This window comes from Anabrus simplex, chromosome 13, assembly GCF_040414725.1.
Source record: "Anabrus simplex isolate iqAnaSimp1 chromosome 13, ASM4041472v1, whole genome shotgun sequence".
In the NCBI taxonomy this organism is placed as follows: Eukaryota; Metazoa; Arthropoda; class Insecta; order Orthoptera; family Tettigoniidae; genus Anabrus; species Anabrus simplex.
Window position 1 is genome coordinate 13,931,122 of NC_090277.1, and position 16,683 is coordinate 13,947,804.

Genomic DNA, 16,683 nt, shown 5'->3' on the forward strand with positions numbered 1-16,683 from the left:
ATCTTTCCAAAGCCTTTGATAGAGTGGAACATGGAATATTATTAAAGAAATTGGAGGGAATAGGATTGGGTTACACGTTGGATAAAAGCATTTCTAAATTCAAGGGTTCAGAAAGTCAAAGTAGGAAATAATGTATCTTAGGAAGAGAAAGTTTGGAAGGGAATTGCACAGGGTAGTATAATCGGTCCATTACTTTTCTTAATATACGCAAATGATTTAGGGAACAATATAACATCAAAATTAAGATTGTATGCAGATGACATAATTGTTTATAGGGAAATAAACAACATTGAGGATTGTTCAGAATTACAAAGGGACCTTGAAAGTATCCAACAATGGGTTGAAGAAAATAATATGAAGGTTAATGGAGGCAAATCAACTGTTACAACTTTTACAAACAGGAGCTTTAAAACTGAATTTGAATATATTTTGGATGAGGTAGTTATCCCAAAAGATGGCAAGTGCAAATACTTAGGTGTGAGATTTGAAAGTAATTTGCACTGGAAGGGTCATAATGATGACATTGTTAGGAAAGCATACAGATCATTACATGTCATAATGAGGCTACTTAAAGGATGCAACAAAGAATTAAAAGAAAAAAAGTTACTTGAGTATGGTTCGTCCATTATTGGAATATGCAAACAGTGTTTGGGATCCTCACCAAGAATACCTAATAAAAGAAATAGATAGTGTGCAGAGGAAAGCAGCAAGATTTGTAACAGGGGATTTCAGGAGAAAGAGTAGTGTATCAGAAATGTTAAAGGAACTTGGGTGGGAAACTTTAAGTAAGAGAAGGGAGAAAATTAGACTTATAGGATTATATAGAGCCTATACAGGAGAAGAAGCATGGGGAGATATCCATGAGAGGCTTCAGTTGGAAAATAATTATATCGGCAGGACTGACCACAAATATAAAATTAGAAGGAATTTTAGCAGAAGCGATTGGGGTAAATTTTCATTCATTGGGAAGGGTGTGAAGGAGTGGAACAGTTTACCAGGGGTAGTGTTTGATCGTTTTCCAAAATCTGTACAGATATTCAAGAAGAGAATAAACAGCAACAGAGAAATAAATGAAGTGTTAGAGGGCATTCGACCAGTGCAGGTTATTGTAAATAAAAAAAATGTGTGTGAATAAATTAATTCCATCCCCTGGTCTAAGGAGTTTGGACAGCCAAAGTAGGGGACTGCCTGTAGGGGTGAAGTACAGTGGGGACTTCGAGGGCCCTGGGACCGCTACGGTAGCTGTGAAGGCCCTTCAGGAACTCTGAAAAGTGGTGGCAAAAGGGGCTCTGGTTAAGACGCAGCAGGTCGTTATGCTACTTAGGATCCAGAACGGGTAAAAAAAAAAAAAAAAAGTAAATAAATGCAATGTAAATATTAATGTTATACCAGTTGTATAGTATCATTTGAAGTAATTCCACATACTGTATATCAGTTGACTATATTTGTAAGTAGTACAGGAGATATTATAAGTAGAATTTTGTAAACAATATAAATTTATTAAGGATGAGCTGTGTGTTTAATAGAAAACATTGTTAGCATAAATTGTATAATATTGTATTATAGGAAAAATTTTCTTCTCTTGTTAATTTAATATTTAGTGCTTGACAATAATGTATTTTAGTGTACCATTTGCCACCGAGGTGGACACCTCATTTGCAAATAAAGAGATTTTTGATTTGATTTGATCTTTTGGTACAACCCTATTTGACCGTATTGTTCCACATACGGCAGTGTTCTGTTCCCGTAATTGCTTCGCGAGTACGCTGTTTGTAATAATTATCCATATAGACTGTATACTCCTGGCCAAGATAATTTTTCAAGCAACTGAAAACTGTGCTTTGTAAATTCGCATCACTTTGCATCATTTATATTGTCCCTACACGCCATGGTTACACTTCAGAATGTGATTATACACACGCTCGTGCAATCACAAACCAACTACGCAGCTAGTTGTGCCAGCGCTAGGCTACCTTCAGAAACAAAACAAAGAAAGTGCATTGGGAGGGAAAATCGCCGTGGCCATGTGGTTTATGCTGAGTAGAAGCATTCATAGGGGTATTACTTTCATCTCTCTCACACATATTTGTTACCAAAATAGATCCCAGCTGTGTAGGAATGGCTCCAGTTCAAGGTTGCGCTTATCCGGGCTAACTCGGATACGGTCCACAGCATGGTCACGCACTTTAGGCAATAACTCAGATACGGGCGTGAATGTGTTAAGGAGGGCATAAGACTGCCATTTGTGGTCATTCATCACCTAGCTCTGCTGAGGTGTAATAATGGCCGGTATAGATATGGTTACTTCTAGGTGGAAATTTGACATTTTTCATGAGAGATGAGCACAAGCTTTCCTCAACCCGAATTGTATTTAAAAGACCTGTGTTTTTAAGGTCAGTTTTTTTTTCATAAAATTAATTAAATTGTACGGGTAACCATTGGTACTGTCAGAAAGAGCCGTACATGAAGTGTTGCACATGTGTACAAGAGACATCAATTTTAACAGACTTGTGAGTAACCACAACATATTTCGTCAGTGCTTACAAGACATGCCCTAGTGTTATATTAATTGTTGGTGTTTTCAAGTTACCTTTAATGTTCTTTTCCATTTATAATTTAAGGCTAAAGAAGACCCAATACAAGGGTCAAAACTGGTTCTGATGTAATTATTTTTTATTATTATTATTTACCGTATGATGCTACAGTTGACAATCGACAAAGTAGCTCAACGTCCTTAGGTTTAACCTTAAAGTACCCTAAACGTGTCCTCTGGGTGGTGCTAATAGAGCAATAACAACAATAAGGTACTGCCCTACAGGGCCTCACGGTTATGACAATCGAGAAATCAAGTTCCGATGTAATAAATAATATCATATTATATACAGTATTGAACAGGTGGGCCTTCTCATCCTTGATAGTGATTGGTGAGAGGAAATCAGTTTGGCTAAATTTGATGAGAAGACGAGATAGAATTATAGGACACATCTTTAAGACAGGACTTGTTCAGTAGGTTTTTGAGAGAAGTGTAGGCGATAAGGACAGTAGGGGCAGACCAAGGTATGAATATGACAAGCAGATGTAGGATGCAGCAGTTACATAGAAATGAAAAGGTTAGCACAGGATAGGGAGGCAGGGAGGGCGGACTGATGACTCGAACAACAAATGTTTCCGCCTGCAAAGATTTAATAAGTAAGATACAGGATTGTGAACAGCTGGAGAAAGATCTTGGCAATGTGGTGAGGTGGACAGCAGACAATGGTAAACAGGATAAAAAGTCACGTAAGTTTCACCAAGCAGTTTTAATTACGTTGTTGATGGAATGGAAGTACATTATGAGGATCACTGGAAGTACCTAGGTGTTGATGTAAAAAGAGATCATCATTGGGGTTATCTTATTAATGGGATTGTAGATTAAAGTTACAGATCTCTTCATATTCTTATGAGGGTATTTAGGGATTGTAGTAAGAATGTGGGTGTTTAAGTCACTGGTAAGACGCAAGTTCTAGTGTGTGGGACCGAGAACTGGAAAAGGTCCAGAGGAAAGCAGTCTGATTTGATCTTGGTGGTTTCTGACAAAAGACTAGTGTTACAAAAATGTTTAAAACTGGAACGACGTAGGAATAGGTAGGTGAGCTGCACAACCAAGCAGCATGTTCTGAGTTGTCAGCAGAGAGATGACATTAGTAGACAAAAGCTTGAGTGGAGTTTCTAAAAGTAGGAAAGATAAAAATATGAAGGTAAAGTTGGAATTCAAGAAGACAAATATTTGTTTATAGGTAGAGGAATTAGGGATTTGAATAATTTACCATGGAAGATATTGGATAAATTTCCTATTTCTTTGGAATATTTTAAGAAAAGAGTAAGAGCCGATTGCAGAAACGGTATTTAGACGATGTCTACAGTTAAACAATGCCTAAGTATGGCTGCCACATTGCAGAGACATTATTTATCACTTAGACACTGTCTAAAACCGATGTTCAACCGGTCATGTTTAAACACTGCCGAGAGCACTGTTTAACCTCAAATGAGAGGAGTGGATCACAATCAGAGGTTATGTACCATGAAACATGTAATTTGTATTATCATGTTGAGGCGATTCCGGGAAGAAAGGTTAGTCCGATGGCCTCTCTGTGGGTTGCCCGCTGCTAAATCACAGCAATTCGTTTGACACATATGGGAAGATGGATCTTAACCTTCTTCGAGCCAGGAGCCCATCTGGTCGGCTGCTCACCATCAGCTTGAAGAGACCAGAGCTCCGCCTCCACTCTACTGCTGTAAATTGCCAGGCCGTTTTCAGTGGAAACACATGTATTTCAAAATTTGCGTGTATCTTCCGGTGTATACCAAATATCCGCATAAAATTTTCTACATATCGACTACATAGAATAAACAACTGGTTTAGAGTGGTGATAATAATAATAATAATAATAATCACAATCATATGGCCTCAGCTACAGTGTGCAGACATTTCAATTTGACGCCATCTGGCCGTCTGCTCGTCAGTTTCGACATTCTGTTTTACTGTAGGCCCACTAGATGGCAGACCGAGTAAACCGAAACTCTCTGGCTGAGATTTAATGAATTTTATCCGGTAAACACCACATGTGTCGCCAGAGATCTTTTACATGCCGACATCGTACAACATGGAGTGTCGAATGGACTTTCTTCCGCCCTTCAAAAATCCGACTGCCTCTGCCAGGTTTGAACCCGCTATCTTGGGATCCGGAGACCGACACACTACCACTGATCCACAGAGGCAGATGTTTAGAGTGATATAAAGAGTCAAAAATTTTCATTGTTGATTTATAGTTGTCGATATTGTTTATTTATAGGAAGAGAAAAACTTTTTCGCATTTTCTCTCTCAATATCTACTTTGTAAAAATCATTTATGATACAAAAGAATATACGTAATTATATATAATGTATTCCTAAATACAATTCTATAGAATAACCAATTTGAACGAGAAAAATAAAAACGTAAACAATAATAATTCAAACATATGTCACTAGTAAAAACAACACAATTTTACTCACTGAAATAATTCGCATGTACGTACCGATGTATCGATATACGAGCGCTTTGTATTACAAGCATATTGCCGAAACAAATTATGCTCACAATCCAAGGTTCCACTGTAATAGTTAATATTATAGTTTTTTGTTTTCAGCAAAATCATTTTCTCATTTTTGGTTCTAGTATATATTTGAAAAAGAACTTTACAATACAACAGAATATATGTAATTAAGAAATCTATGGTGTTAAAGCCCTGATTTGCTTTGGCCTACCAAGCGTCCGCTGCTCAGTTCGGAGACCTGCAGTTTACGAGGTGCGGGCAACATAGTATAAACATAATTCTGAATTATTAAAAAAATAAAAAATACAGTGAAACCTTGGAATGCGAGTAACTTGATGTATGAGTGTTTTGCAAGACGAGCAAACGTTTTAAATAAATTGTAACTTGAATAGCGAGTGAGGTTCTGCAATACGAGCGTCACATGTGCGTACGTTTTTCCCTCCCCTGTGCCTTTGTTGAATGGATGAAAGAGGACTTTGGTCCTGTAGTGAAGATATACCTTTCAGAAAATAATCTGCCGCTCAAAGTCTTGCTGCTTATGGACAATGCTCCTGCTCATCCTCCAGGCCAAGAGGTCTTGAGGACAACTTACTGGAGGAATTCAAGTTCGTTAAGGTTTAGTTCGTTCCTCCCAACACTACTCCACTACTCCAGCCTATGGATCAGCAAGTCATTTTGAACTTCAGAAAGCTATACACCAAAGCACAATTTTTTAGCGATGCTTCGAAGTGACCGAAGGAACAAACCTTTCCCTCCGAGAGTTTGGGAGAAATCATTTCCCCATCGTCAAATGCCTGAAGATCATCGATAAAGCCTGGGATGAAGTCACCCAGAGAATTCTCACTTCCTCCTGGGGAAAGCTGTGGTCTGACTGTGTTCTTGGACGTGATCTTGAGAGGATTGTTGGTGACAATGAGCCGCCGATTGTCGATTAAACTGTGTCGTTAGGGAAAACTATGTGGTTGGAGGTGAATGACATGGACATTCAAAAGCTGGTGGAAGAACATAGCCAGGAACTGGCCACCAACGAACGGATGGACCTGCATCGCGAACAACAGGAGGAGGTTATGGAGATCTCGTCCGGAGAAGAGGAGGAGGAAATATCAATGGAATCTCTGACGTCAACTGAGTTTCGAGAGAAGTACAAAATGTGGGAAAGGGTGCAAAATTTTGTAGAAAAATACCACCCGAATAAGACTGTAGCAGTACGAGCAATGAATCAGTTCAATGACAATGCAATGTCACATTTTTGAGAAATCGTCAAAAAGGGGGAAAACCAACAGTCATTGGATAGGTTCCTTGTTAAAGTTGCACGAAAAGAAAACAGTTCCAGTGAACCAACAGATAGCAGTGATTCCGTTAGTGAAATTCGTGCTACACAGTAACTTCTCATGTCATCTCTCGTCTCCCTCACACCAACAATGATTCTATTGAAAGGCAAAGTGCACTTTAATTTGTTTTACGTTATATTTTGTTTTAGAAATGTTGTGCGAATAAATATTTTTGTGTTGTGGACGAATCATCCGCATTTCAATTGTTTCTTATGGGAAAGTTTGCTTTGATATACGAGCGCTTTGTATTACAAGCATATTGCCGAAACGAATTATGCTCACAATCCAAGGTTCCACTGTAATAGTTAATATTATAGTTTTTTGTTTTCAGCAAAATCATTTTCTCATTTTTGGTTCTAGTATATATTTGATTACAATACAACAGAATATATGTAATTAAGAAATCTATGGTGCTAAAGCCCTGATTTGCTTTGGCCTACCAAGCGACCGCTGCTCAGTTCGGAGACCTGCAGTTTACGAGGTGAGGCATGGTCTGTCAGACGAATCCTCTCGGTCATTATTCTCGGTTTTCTAGACCAGGGTCGCCCTCTCACACTCGGATATCTCCTCAATTGCAATCACTTAGGGTCACTTAGTTTGAGTGAAACTCGAACCAACCCTCAGGACCAAGCGAAAATTCTTTACCTGGGCGGGAATCGAACCCATGACCTCCGGGTCACTCTACACTTGGCCCGCGGGAACCAGCATTTACATAAAGATAGAGAACTATATGTGACTAAGGTTTAGCAGAGAGAAAAGTAAATTAAAGTATGATATGTGCAGAGAATCAGGCGGAGGGCATGTTTGGGTCCAAGAATTTCCTTGAAGGAGACAGGAGGTTGAGGAATATTGTCAGGTTCATTGGGACAAATTTCCACAAAATTTTCTCCACAGACATCATCATGTTCATTATCACTAGTTTCATCTACCACCATATTCAGAGTAGCTTTAGTGCCATTAGAAACAATTAAACGTCTCGTCGTTAGCTGTGGTAATTCCGCAGGCATGTACGGTATAATTTTGCCGCTACTCTCTGAACTAAATTCATTATCGCTATCTGATAAGTCATCCGCGTGCACTTCGTTTGTTCCAAATACTGCATTAATTTATCGTCATCTATACCTGCTGAAAAAATATCACGTAAAGAACTTGCCACTCACTGTAAGGAGCAATCTTGTACTGACCAGTTAGCGGTATTTGTAAACACAGGAAACAACTCTTGTGAAAGCTATAACACCCTCTTAGAACTGCCAAAGCAAGGTCAGGCACACAATAACGTGTAGCCCCTTTACTACATGTTGTAACAAAAGTATGCACGTCACTATAGGTTGCCTCAAAATTATGTATAATACAGAATTATAAACCGGCCGATGTAATTGGCTCTGGGAACTTCCGAATGGATATTTAAAGGCCGACCTGATTGGCTTTGGCAATTTAAAGGGCGGGTGCTCGCACTACCGCCTGGCACTAAGAGAGTTAAAATAAGGTTTTGCTTTTCGAGAGACTTGTTTCTTGAGACTGACAAAGGGACAGTCCGGTAACCTGTCATCTTGAATGCAGTTCTTGGCAACCGATATATTTTATTATATACATGAGGTAATTTCCATGGAATTATAGTTCACTTCGACTACATACATATCAGAATTACATATCAAGATTGTCTGAGAGCTGTCACATACATCACCCGGGAGGGATTCACTTATATTTACTGCCAAGTAAACACACATTAAAGTGAAAACTAAAAAGTAGGTGTATGAAGTTTTATATATATAATTGTGTAAGTTTTTGGCAACTTTCAGTTAGGAAAAGGCAAGTGGTGGTGATGGTGGTGATTGCTGTATAAAGAGGACTGGGGAAGAAGAGCCTTGGCCTAATAACAGCCCTAGTTTTTGCCTGGTGTAAAAATGGGGAAACTACAGAAAACAATCTTCAGGGCTGCCGATGATTGCGTTTCGAACCTACCACCTCCAGAATGCAAGCTACATCTATATGGCCCGTACAACACACTCAGTTACACATTACTATTGCTTCATCTTCCCTTCGTCAAAGCTGCCGTATTTATGCAGTATGCATCAGAAAATCACACTCAGTTCATCGAAAAGGTGTTGCACAATCTCAAAATTGTTATATGGTGCACATTGTCTGGCATCCACATCGTAGCATGATTCTTTGACCAAACTAACCAGTGTGATCAGACACTGATAATTCATATGTGGATCAACTCGCAGAAAATGAACGACTGTACGGATATTTTCAGCAGACAACCTTGCCGCGAGTGCACAAGGTGTTGGTGAGCAGAGTACAATCAGCTGGCCAGCTTAATAGCCTGTGATTTTTACCTGTGGACGGGTAAGGTGTACTCCAGTAATGCTCACATACTGCAAGAGCTACAGCAGAACACATGGTGCTTCATCGACGTCAGCATCTTCTCTGATGATCAGTCCCGCCTCAGTCCTATTGTAAATATTTTCCGAGCCAGTTTTATTTTGCCCACCCTCCTCAATTCAGTTTATTGCTATACGTAGTCCAGTGGGCTGCAGTATTATTTTTCAGTTGTTGGAAATATACTAACCATTAGCAGTAGTTTGATACTGCTGAAGTGTGAAGTAGAAAATTTTTCCTGCCATTCACTGGAAAATGTATTGCGGTACAGAAGTACCCAGCGGGTGCTCGAGCTAGCTATTGATTCTCCCTTTGGGAACTACTGATGTTTGATATGCTTCCCCATCCTCTGGGAACCAGGCTGGCAGTGGACAGTCTACTGTAACCGCTGCAGAAGATGCAGCGAGACAAACCTTATCTCACGTCTTGGGTTCCTGTGCCTTCGGTGAAGCTCTTCGAAACATCGGATTGTCCATAGCACAGATACTCCGTGAGCAAGGATTTCTGGTGCATGAGGAAGTCCATGGAATCAGAGTAAATGGCAGCACAAGGATAGACGTGATTGCCATTAAAGGGAAGAAAGTATATTATTAAGTTATAGTAAAATTTGAAACGGACTCCAATGAACCAGATGAAGTAGATGGAGAAAAGAAGTCTAACTGCCTACAGTGCCGAATTATAAGAATAAATATGAGCTGGACGGCATAAAAATTAAGGTCTCATGATCAATGAGAGAGGGACCCTAGAGCTGATGAAGACCTTCAACATCAGTACCAAGGAGTTCATCGACTCGGGGCTGAAAGTGCTCAGGCATTCTCTTATGATTCTCAGATACCACTTATATTTGCCAGACTGAGATATAATTTACCTTCATTTGTTTATTTTTGAATAAAATTGTTTTTGTGTATTTGTTTTAGGCAGCCTCCAAGTAGAGAAAGATTTTGAAAATTTAAAAAAATGGCTGACATTCCCTCAAGAAGAATTCAGACGTCCATCAGTGTTGTAACTGTCATAATGGTATAGGTGATATTGATACTTGTCTGTTTCAGGTTCCTATAGACATCGTCATCAATGCTAATCCGCAATGGCCTCCGTACTCTCTGCTGGCTCTAAGCAAGCTAAGTTGTTTATCGCTCAATACTCACATGCACTCGACTGTGGTTGATCTGCCTCAGCACACAGCCCAGTTCTACCTCTCTCCTAGTGACGAGAAAGCACGACCAATCACCATCAGACTTATTTGGAAAAATGGTAAGCTGTATGTCAGTGCTAGATGTAAATTTGTCTACACGTTATAAACGTGACAATTTTATTTTACTGGAGTAAACTTTCCACGTTATCTAAAGACTGTATACTCTGCGTGGCTTTACTTCCGAGTTGACGTTTCGCAAAACAAATGAGCATCGCCTTACCTGTGTTGTCAGCGCACTACTGCTGTGAGAACAGGTGATGCAATACGACCGCGGTAAACAGACCTTGTGAAATGTAGTACTGTATTCAGAAAAGCTAAGGAATCTGGATTGGAAACAAATTCATGAAAACTACACTTACTAATAACATCCGACACTAAAAATAGAATAGATTATTAAGAATAAAAGAGAATGAGGAAAGAACACATCACTCACCGCTAAAGGCTGGCACGGGGAGGAGGTTATGGCCTACAAAGGGAACACTCCACTGATCTAAGAGTCACACTCTTGCCACTTGTCTTTTCTGAACTACACTGAGACGTGCTGAACACGCACAAACTAAGTACACCATCCAATACGCGGACATAAATAAAACTACAGCTATTTTTATACACTGAACTATTAAACCTGTATTTTACTAACTTATGATACGCTATACTGTACTATACTAGAGAGACAAGACTAACATGAAAAACACGAATTACTGAAGAAAATGCAAAAGATCGTGAACCATACAGAATACTGTACATGGTGAGCGAGATAGGTCAACCACCTGGTGAATGTAAATATTAGAGTTGGCAACTAGGTTTCGAGATCGCACTCTGCTGATATAAGTCGATATGAATGGCAGCTTGGGATTGGTTGGATGTCAATGTTTCAGTGCATAACCACTAGACAGAGCCAAAATCGGCCAAAAATTCAATTTAGAAGTAAAGCTATGCAGAGTATAGGGGCCATCAGTTCACTTTTCATTTATATGTTTGTACGAGTATCATGTGAAAACGACAGGGCACCTTTCATGAAACCTGCATGTATTTTACGTTAGATGCTGGACTAATTGGTATTAATGATGTTCAAAGGAAGTGTAGTCGGGTAAACACAGGAAAGAGAAAGACACAAAAGGATAAAAATGAATACGGGTGGTAAAAGACAAGAGGAGAAGAGGGCTGTTCCTTTTAGGAACAGGAACTTCCTACATGAAGACTGAAGATGTGTCGAGACGGCCCGCAATGAGTGCTGGGACTGAGAGGAAGTAGGATTGATGAGGTGTGGGGATTGTCCTTGTCCCCTCTTCCCACACATCTACAGAAAGGAAGACGAACAATCTCCACATCTCTCTCATCAATGCCGGTTCTTTTACATCCATCTCTTCTCAGCCCCTGACAAGCTCATCCCTGTGCTTCCCAGCTTCATCAGGAGAGCAGGCATAAGTACACTGAGGCATTTGATTGTAGTTCCTCTTGCAGTACGGATTACGCTGGGCACGTTACGCTAGTTTATAAGCGTGTGCAGATCATGCAACGGGTGCTAGAAAATGTGTATTACAGGTTTCTCGCATGGTAAGGAAGACTCTTCTTGTCATCCCATACAACTATCAAATATTCTCTACGAAGGGCTTTACGTCCAATGTAACTACGTCATCTACATCTCACCTTTTAGATATTTTTAGCAGCAATTCCAGCTAATGTCTTATTTACCGGGTGAGTTGGCCATGCGGTTAGAAGCGCGCAGCTGTGAGCTCGCATCCGGGAGATAGTGAGTTCGAACCCCACTGTCGGCAGCCCTGAAGATGGTTTTCCATGGTTTCCCATTTTCACACCAGGCAAATGCTGGGGCTGTACCTTAATTAAAACCACGGCCGCTTCCTTCCCATTCCTAGGCCCTTTCTGTCCCATCGTCACCATAAGACCTTTCTGTGTCGGTGCGACGTAAAGCAAATAGGAAAAAAAACTTGTTTTATATGTATCTATCGACGAACTCTGCATTCTCACCCATCATTATTTACGACGCACCAAATATGGATTTTACGACTCACACTAAATTATATTTTGTACAAATGCTCATTTTTATTCAGTTTGGACACAAGTTTTAACTGTGGGCAAGATCTTTGGTGAATATATTGGAATTACATGCTTGAAAATATACAAGTAGCCTGCAACACATCATAGAAAGACGAAGATCGAGTTTTAGCTTCAGAAGCATAGTTTTAGACTGACGTTGATTTTTAATTTATTTCAATCTATTTTATCATGTTTTAATTAAGTGTTGTCCATATTTCAAATGACTTTGTATTATAGATTTAGCTTTACAGTGTCCAGAGAGACCCTCTTAGTCCACTGGACCAAAAAAATTGGTACAGAAGATGTCTCAATTCCCAAGAAGTATGTTGGCCAAGACAAGATAAAAGTAAACAGGAAAATAATCATAAGATATTGAGGTTATGTCAGCCATCATACAAGAATAAAATGGTAAATATACTTGAACATACAAAGGGCACTAGGAAAGTTTTGCAATACGCAAAAACGGTTTGCTGGACCCCCCTGTTATGGTGAGGGATGAAAAGAGGGGTGAAAACCGGTCTAGAAGACAGCAAGGCGCGACCATCACACCAGTTCTTACCAAGCCATGGGACTGAAAGCAAGTTAAGATGTCATTGTGGCCTAAAGGTGAATATCGCGCAATTATCTGCTACATTTCTGCTCATGGATTAACTGTTGACCAGTGCGTGGAGGAAATGACTCCTATGCTGGGGAAAGACTGTCCACATTGGACAATAATTTTCCACTGGTACAAAGAGTTCCAGAGGGGAAATTTTGGGGTTGAAGACGATCCTCGTTCTGGGCGACCGTCTGAATCAGTGACTGAGGAAAACATTGAAGCTGTGAGGAAAATGTTGCAGCAAGAGAGGCGGTTAACATATCGGCAGGTAGAAGAGACCCTCCACATCCCTGCACCCAGCTATTCATTCAGTTCTACACGACCATCTCCTTTGGATGCCCCATTCACTTTCAGAGGAGCAAAGGGCACATCGAGTGAAATGGTGCCGAAAAATGCTAAAACAGTTTGAAAATGGGACTTCGCGTAACGTCAATAGCATCGTTACAGGTGACGAAACTTGGCCTTATTATGACAGTGTCACAAGAAAATCCCAGAACAAGGTGTGGCTGTTTGGAGATGAGGGTACTCCTGTGAATCAAGGTCATTAAAGAAAAGGATGATTGCAGTATTCTTCACTAAACAGGGCATCCTGACTCGGGTTGTGCTAGAAACACAAAGGACAGTTACTGTGAAGTGGTACAGTGAGACTTGTCTGCCTCAGGTCATCCAGGCTCTCAAGCAGCTCCATCCAAGGTCACAGCTCAACACTTGGCTCTTGCATCACGACAATGCTCCAGCACATCGTGCTAATGTAACAATAGATTTTCTTGCCAGATCAGGGTCGACTGTGCTTGATAATCCTCCATACAGTCCTGATCTTTCCCAATGTGACTTCGCACTCTTTCAAAAAGTGAAGATGAAGCTGAAAGGGCGGCGTTTTGCAACCGATGAGGAGCTTCTGGCAGCATGGGATCAAGAGTGTGAAAATGTAAGCGAAGAAAATTGGCAGAGTTGGTTCAGGGACTGGTTTCAACGTATGCACGCACTTCCGAGAATTATCGAAAACCGCGAATTATCCGGTCATTTTTAAGCCTGGTAAAAACAAAACCATAGGTTAATATAATTATAACACTTCACATTGTATTGTAAGACACACTAGAGAAAAATTACGAAATGCCATGTGGATTATGCCAACATTCGTATCTTTTTGTTTCTTAGACGATTGTTCATTTTTTCTAATTTTGGATCATACATTTCTCATGAAAACTATCTGAAAATGAAAATTCATCTCTATTTTCTATGTAAGAGATAAGTGTGTCTATGGAGACACTAGCTTGGCTGTGGGAAACTTTCGGAGTTTCCATTGCATCACTCCCGCACTTGATATCATCTGAATCTCCGTCTTCACCAACCGTCAAATTCCGTACAATATCCTCCTCACTTTCATATCTGAAACCATAATCTTCCTTATCGACATCTAACCACTCAATGTCACTTTCTTCTGCATCTTGGCATTTATCCAGGTTTTTCAGTTATGATATCATCGTAGCGAGCAGACCCGGAGTAAACTCTGGAGTGCCCGTTTTATGGGTTCATATACAGCCAGAAAAGAATAAGAAGAACAGTGTGATTTTAACGCAGCAGTGTTTCCATATCCCTTTTGGATAGTTTTTATTTGTGTGTTCAATAGTACGTTTTCTCACTTAGCACAATCTTTTCCTTTGTCCCCTGCAGAAACGAGGTTTTACTGTATTCTGTCTTTAATGAAGAATTCGTAATGCCTCAGTATTTGAAAGGTGTTAGAAGTAAGTTTTAAAATTCTGTTACTGGTCATCCAAGTAGTTCTAGTTTGTCATCTGATAGAGCAAAGCATGCATGATTTATGGCATATCAGCTGACTTCCTGATGGAGTTTCAAAGTTTCTGGCCATGTCATATGTAAAGAGGGGGGGAAAAAAATAGTCTGAAAACACTTTTCCTCTATTTTTAATATTTTTAAAATTAAACATCTTCAAAATCACTTGAATTTAGTTGAAAATACAGTTTGTTGCCATGATATCCACTTTTAGCATTAATTTGCAATAACAGAGCTGGCCTTAAAGGGTTGTTATGACAACAGGATGTACATTAAAGTGAAGAAAAAGTGCAAAAATTGTGCTCATTATTTTCATCAGTCATTCAGACTGGCATCTTTAGTTTTAAAGTTAATGTGTTGATCACATCAATACTTCACTTCTTATGTTACTAAATAATCCTGAGTCCATGGAAGTTATTTATTAGTGCCTTGTTCATTGACAAAGTTATGGTTCGGCCCTCTCTTACACTTAACCTCTGGCAACAGTGGGAGGAATACAGAGCACAAAACTAGCAACTCAACGAGGTGCAGTGTAGGCTGAGATGGAGTGCAATGAGAAAGATGGTTGGTTATGTGGTGGCAATATTGGGAGAGCGTGCAGCTCGCTGCAGTAGGTATGGGGCTGTGTATGAATGGTCGGTAGGATCATCATCATCATCATCATCATCATCATCATCATCATTTCGCTCCAGCAAGCCGGGTGCGGTTGTGTATGAGCCTCCTCCAGTTGCCTGAAGATGACTCTTTGTTGGTCCAGTAAGTGTTGCTGCTTCCAGGCCATATGTCAATATAGGTACTAGATATATTTTGTTCATGCTGATCTTGGAAACTAACAGAAATGTTTCATCCCAAAGTATTTGACGTACAGCGTGATAGAATTTGGAAGCTTTCTGTATTCCGTTACTAATCTCTTGATGTATGGTATTGTCTGATGACAGAACACTACGTAAATACTGGAAGTTATCAACAATATCCTTCTCCTTACCTCCAATTCTGGTTATGTTTGGAGAGTTGGAAAGTTTCTACTCATCACCAAGCCAACTGTCTTCGTTTTGCTCATTTTGATACCTAAGGTTTGAACCCTGCTCCCTTAGCTTGTTTCTTTAATTCAAATGATTTGTGTTGCTGATGCAATGTGTTGATATGCATATGAGTTCTGTCTACCTCAATTCAAATTACTTATCTACTTCCATGGCTGCGCTCTCGAGCGCAGCGCTGTTCATGATATGTACCAAAAATCGTTCCTTTAATGAGACAACGGTGTTTCATCTTCTTAGAGTCTTATCTTTACTTTTGTTGACATAAGACTTAGTAACAATGGAGCCCATACGGACCGAAATTGCATTCCTGTGTTTAAAATGGTTATTTGAGATATTTAAAACCTGTTCTTACTACTTTCTTTTGGTAAGATGAGTATAAATACTACAGGTATATTGGTCTTAGTTTGTCTTGGTTTTTAACCTTGATTTTAAGAATGTTTTAAGTACTTTGTACTCGGTCATTGAGAACTGATCGATGTGTCCCTCTCCGCTTCGCTGCGTGAAACGGTTTGTGTGGGTGCGTATGATTGCTTTAAGGTCATATCTTGGTAACCCGGGTCTCCTACTGATTACATATTTCGTGCACTATGGTTATTACACCTTGCCATCAATGATTGTACGTCCTTCGAGTCGGCTAGAAATTTCCTTTTGGGTCGTTCGAAGCGCGGACCTGATGGGTTTTTGGTATGTGATTCTCTGATTTCCTGGCGTGTAATGTTTGAACAGTGTGCACGTTACTACTTGATATATGTGAGACCTATCTGTGTGACAAGGCGAGTCATATTATTATTATCATCGGAATTTGTGTTTGACCTTCAACTCGAGCGGCCGCTCGCATCATTACTTCCCGATACCGACGTAGTGTGAATGTTGGAATGAGTGTTGGTGATTGGGCGAAGTGAAAAGATGACCATTCGGTTAGTTTTATTTTCATTTTAATCCTTGTTCTGTACCTTATCTTGGTTTGTGGTACAACTTTATTTATTTTGGCCGGGTCTTTAACACTATAGGCCCGCTGGTAGTAATATTACTACCACGCGGCGTGCCTGAGTGCCGCTGTTGGTAATACTACTACGATCTTTGAAATTCAGCCACTCGAAAGCTATTCACGTTATCGAATTAGTTTTTGCTTTGACGTGTTGTCGATTTGCTTTACTATCATTAGGTGGTGTTGTTGATCGATAGTGATTGGTGATACAAGTTAGGGACGAT

General features: G+C 39.9%; 1 protein-coding gene across 2 annotated transcripts in view; it reads left to right on the top strand.

The window, feature by feature from the left end:
* The window catches only part of AIMP2 (aaRS-interacting multifunctional protein 2), a 95,980-nt gene that overhangs the window by 42,985 nt on the left and 36,312 nt on the right, over window positions 1–16,683 (top strand). For both annotated transcript variants that reach the window (XM_067157561.2, XM_067157562.2), the window contains exon 3: window positions 9,839–10,040. In XM_067157561.2, coding sequence (XP_067013662.2) covers window positions 9,839–10,040 — 202 coding nt within the window. The remainder of the gene's footprint in view (window positions 1–9,838; window positions 10,041–16,683) is intronic.